Source organism: Fukomys damarensis, unplaced genomic scaffold (assembly GCF_012274545.1).
Source record: "Fukomys damarensis isolate Sample0158 unplaced genomic scaffold, DMR_v1.0_HiC HiC_scaffold_4, whole genome shotgun sequence".
NCBI classification, from domain to species: domain Eukaryota; kingdom Metazoa; phylum Chordata; class Mammalia; order Rodentia; family Bathyergidae; genus Fukomys; species Fukomys damarensis.
In genome coordinates, this window is record NW_022900916.1 from 62,638,019 (window position 1) to 62,643,322 (window position 5,304).

Genomic DNA, 5,304 nt, shown 5'->3' on the forward strand with positions numbered 1-5,304 from the left:
GACAGTGTCTCTATGTAGTTGAGACTGACCTGGAACTCACTATGTAGCCCAGGCTGGTCTTGAACTCACAGCAATCCTCCAGCCTCAGCCTCCTGAGTGCTGGGATTACAGGCATGTGCCCCCACACCCGGCTTAAATAGAATTTTGATTTAACAAACATGAAGTCCCTTATTTTGTTAATTGTTGCTTAAATCTTACAGCATTATATGACTAATCCAAGCCTTCAGAACAGAGACCATGTATAATATATTTTTGTCATCTACATTACCTAATGTAGCAACTACATGTAGGACTAACTTTTAGCCTGTTTTACATGTGCCCCCACACCCGGCTTAAATAGAATTTTGATTTAACAAACATGAAGTCCCTTATTTTGTTAATTGTTGCTTAAATCTTACAGCATTATATGACTAATCCAAGCCTTCAGAACAGAGACCATGTATAATATATTTTTGTCATCTACATTACCTAATGTAGCAACTACATGTAGGACTAACTTTTAGCCTGTTTTATAAAACATAATCAGGCCTAAAGGTAAAACATTCTTTTAAGTTTATGGCTTTCTAATTCTGAGTCTGTTTTTTTATTTGCCTGTCTGTTTTTGGTGCTCGTGGTTGAACCTAGGGTCTTGTATAAGTTAAGTACCTGTTACACCACTAAGCTATGCCCCAGCCTTCTGAACTTTTTTTTGACTAAAAATTGTATCTTCCTAACATACAACTTTTGTAGTTTGAATGGGGTGTTTTCTCTGTCATCTGCTCAATGTTATATTTGAAGTTGTATTTTCTCTCAGTGGATCTGAGTTAGAAACAATTTAATTAAACTAGAATAATTCATAAAAAGTTCCTAAGCATTGAAAACTTATACAGTGGATCTTTGACTTACGAACTTGATCAGTTCCCAAGGACGGGTTTTAACTCAAGTTGGTTGCAAGTCAATATAGCTGAGATCTGGATGCTTACCTGGATACACACTATAGATAACAAGAGGCAGATGAGTCTTCCATTAATCTAATTAACCAAAGTTTTTCATTTGTGAGGCCCATCATAACTTAAGGGTCCACTGTATTAGTGTCGTAGACTGTTAATCCCTTCTCTGTCCTAGAGAAATCTCTTTGAAATATTGAAAATTTGGATTTTTAAAAAACATTTCAGATTACTTTTTAAATAAGTTTTATTTTTTTATAGGTATGGAAAAGTTGAGGCCACTCGCATATTATTAGAGAAAGGAAAATGCAATCCAAACCTATTAAATGGACAGCTGAGTTCTCCTCTGCATTTTGCTGCTGGAGGTGGACATGTTGAAATAGTACAGATTCTTTTAAGTCATCCAGAAATTGACCGAGTAAGTTACTTTTCAGTTTTCTCTTTTTAATGTTTAAGAAATAATAAATAATGACACTAATGTGTTCAATTTTACACTTGAGGTCAGCTGAAAAATAAAAATTTCACTTTTTAGAATAATCATATAAGCTATGCTTTTGAACATAAATTATTTTTAAAATTTTATTGTCATAAAATACACATCACATGAAGTTTATAGGTTTAACTTTTTAGGTGCATGGTTCATTGGCATTGAGTACACCCATGTTATGCAGATGTTACCACTATCCGTGTACATAACATTTCTTCATTTTATATTGTACTTCTCAAAACATGTCTTGAGGGGTTGGGATGTAACTCAGTGTCACCCAAGTACAAGGTCCTGAGTTCAATCCCTGGTACCACCAGAAAAAAAGTCTTGAAAATAGAAAATTTTTTTTCTACTTATTTTCTAGAATTTGTTGTAACAAATATTTCATAAGGTAGAAAATAAAACCGTTAATATCTTTGTTGTATCTTTATCAGAACTTAAAAAAAATCACATTGATTAGTGTTTTGAATCTTTTATCTTCTTAAATATTTCTTAACTGTTTTCTTATTTATCTTATTTAAATATTATATGTACTAAGTGTAGTTAATGATTCACGTAATACAGAAACTTGATTAATTGATGACATTTTTCCTTAGAATACAATATATTTTATAATATCCTTTTTTTCCTTTTTCTTCTCCACATTTCTAGCACATAACAGACCAACAAGGACGATCCCCATTAAATATTTGTGAAGAAAACAAACAAAATAACTGGGAAGAAGCAGCAAAATTGTTGAAGGAGGCCATTAATAAACCGGTAAGAATTATCTTCATAAGTATTGAAAGCCAAACATAGTTATTACATTGATAAATAATTTGAAAATCTGTGGCAAGAGAAGGATAAATTGCTTCTTTATTACCATACAATCTCGTTATTAGAATTTATGTTTATCAGATGTGTTATAATTCCTACTATTTGAGCACTTATTGAATAACCAAACAAAACTTGGAAAAATAAGTAAAACTTTCACGACACTTAAAATTAATGTAATTTTATGTTTGGGTGTATGGATCATTGGTAGAGTATAGGAGGCTCTGGGTTTCATCCCCTTTTTGCACAAAAGTAAATAAATCTAATTTCTGGTATAATCTCTATACAGTTATGTGTCAATAATGGAATATATTCTGAGAAATGAATCGGTTTGTGATTTTTTCCATATTTACACAAACTGAAATGGGATAGCCAACTGCATACCTAGCCTAGTAAATGTTATGTAATGTCACATAGATTTTTCTGTCATTGACCAAAACTTGCAGTGGCACATGATTGTACTTGATGTGTTGATTACAGATAATTTCAGTCTATATACTAATGTATTTCTCTCTAGTTAGGTCTTATATTTTATAAATAATAGTTGGGCTGGGGATTTAGCTCAGTGGCACCACTGCCTACCTTGCAAGCGCAATGTCCTGAGTTTGATCCCCGGTATCACATAAATAAGTAAATATAAATAATAGCATTATATATCGTTTTTAAATTGAGTTTATTGGTACATTTTAGGGATACAGTACAGTTACATTCATTGTTGGGATCTTGTACCTCTACATGATGTCTTGTTTCTCATTTTTTCCCCTTATCCCTGCCCTCCCTTCACCCCCTACTTCTCTCCCCATTTACAACCACTTTATTTCCATCTTTTCACTTTCTCACATTTTTTCTTTTCCCTTATTACCCTTCCCCTACCCATCCCACCTTCCCTACACCTTTAGACCTTTTCTTCCCATTTCACAATGTCAGTTATCTAATTATATAATTTTTTTATTTAGTTTCACCAAGTTAGTCTATTCCAAACTTACTTTCTTCCTCACAAAAGTGAAATAAGTGATTTTCTTTTATGCTGATAATTCAACCTGGTCTTTTCATCTAATTACACCACAATAAACTTAAATCTAATTCTGGGTACATACAGTTGTTAAAAGAATATTATAATAAAATGTAAAGTTTAATTTATAATTAGTAATGACATTAATATAGAAAAGAACTAAAAGAAGAAACTGAGTTATACCCAAAAGTTGTAGTGATGATAAAATTATCAGTAATTTTTAAAACTTTGAAAATTTGCAAACCAGATAAAAAGATTTATACCATCAGTTAAAGAATGAAGACTTAATTCCAACAGAAAAAAAACTCAGATATCTGAGCTTTTTGGACATTACCATCAGCTGGACAATAAGTATTTGTTGAATATCTCTCTGAGTTTAACATCATGAAATGTTGAAAATGATAAGGAATATGTCATCTCTGTCTCTGAGGAATATTACTCATACACATACCACTCATACGCATTTTGTCAAAACAGTATTCCAAATGCATAAGACAGTTAAGGAAACATAACAGTAGAGGCACCTTTATGTTCTACTTCATTGCAATTTATTTTCTAACTGTGATAACACATTTTTATTTCTGGGATAATTTTTATATTTTGAATGGATAAAAGGTACTAGGTACCTTGATCTAAAATGAGTTGGGAGAGTCTTCTCAGGGTTTTGCATTTCTAGACTTTTCTTGTTTACCAGGAATGCCTCGTGTAAGCCAAAGCTGCACTTCTTGCATGCCTCTTTGCCCAGCCAGGCCCCTGAGATATGAGCTATACCCAGGCAGGCACCCAGGCCAGCCCCATTAGCCCTGCTCCAGGCAGCAGCCGCTGTGTGCTTGCCTTCTTCCGCTGCTGCTGCTGCTGCTGCTGCTGCTGCTTGGCAGCCTGTCTGATGGCCCAGGTGGCTACCACTGCAGTGGGGTGGGCTCTGCCGTAGGGAACACACTGGGTGTGCCATTTCTCTCAGCTTCATCAGGGAGGCGAGCACTCAAAGCCAGATGTGACTTACCAGGAACCTCACAAAACCTACCTGCTGCAGCAGAAAGGAGTCTGGTGGCTCTTGCTCATGGAGATAAAAAAGTTTTTGGAGTGTGCAGAACCAGCCTCTGAAAGTTTCAATAAAGGGCTGAGAGAACTGTAAACACACTTCTCTAATCAGGAAGTTCACATTGAAGAACTGGGAATTTGATCCCAACCAAGTTACTTTAGCAAGGAAATATAATTCGTAATTAAAATGTTAGACCATTGACTTGACCCTTCACAATGGCAGTGTGTGTACTGGCCATACAGAAGTTACCAGATGGTCTAGAATTTGGGGCAGATGTTTGTGTGGCCTCCTTAAACCAACTGTTGTGATGTTGTGAATTGAGATAATTAGAATAAAATTATTTTCTTCCAAAAAATAAAATGAGTTGGCCTGGAAGTTATTTAGGAGCATTAGATGCTTCCCGCAACAGTAAATACTACTGACAATTGCACTACTTTGGAATTTTCTGAACTGAAGGAAGGAGTAGCACCAACTCCATTGTTCTGCAACTTTTACCTGCAAGGTCTTCTATTATAGACTCCTCTTATTACAAGTTATTACTGATACATACTTCTTCCTTATGACTTACTGCTAGACTCATGAGGTATTTCATTAACACTAGATTCTACTCTAAATCTCCATATATTTCCATTTTATATTAAAGACTAAAACATTCTGTCAATTTGGAATTCAGCATGTTTTTAAAAGCCAATTTCCTTAATTTCCTATTATTTGATCGTGGACCATTTAGAAGAAAATAATTCAGAAACTGTAAATAATGGAAGTAAAATGTTTTAAAAATATTGTCAACAAGTTCTAATTTGAACCAGTTTTTCTGATATTTTTCCATATTAGAAATCTGTACTAGCTGGGTGTGGTGGTGCATGCCTGTGATCCTGGCATTCAGGAAGCTGGGCCAAGAGGATTGCCTGGAGTTCAAGGCCAGCCTGGGCTACATAGATCAGGGTCAGCCTGAACTCCAAAGGGAGACCCTGTCTCAAAGAAACAACCAAAAAAAAAAAAAAAAAAAAAAAAATAATCCAAC

The 5,304-nt window shown here is 34.6% G+C and overlaps 1 protein-coding gene across 2 annotated transcripts in view; it reads left to right on the forward strand.

The window, feature by feature from the left end:
• Positions 1-5,304, forward strand: part of Krit1 (KRIT1 ankyrin repeat containing) — a 34,569-nt gene that overhangs the window by 13,863 nt on the left and 15,402 nt on the right. For both annotated transcript variants that reach the window (XM_010603491.3, XM_010603492.3), the window contains 2 exons: positions 1,188-1,344; positions 2,065-2,172. In XM_010603491.3, coding sequence (XP_010601793.1) covers positions 1,188-1,344; positions 2,065-2,172 — 265 coding nt within the window. The remainder of the gene's footprint in view (positions 1-1,187; positions 1,345-2,064; positions 2,173-5,304) is intronic.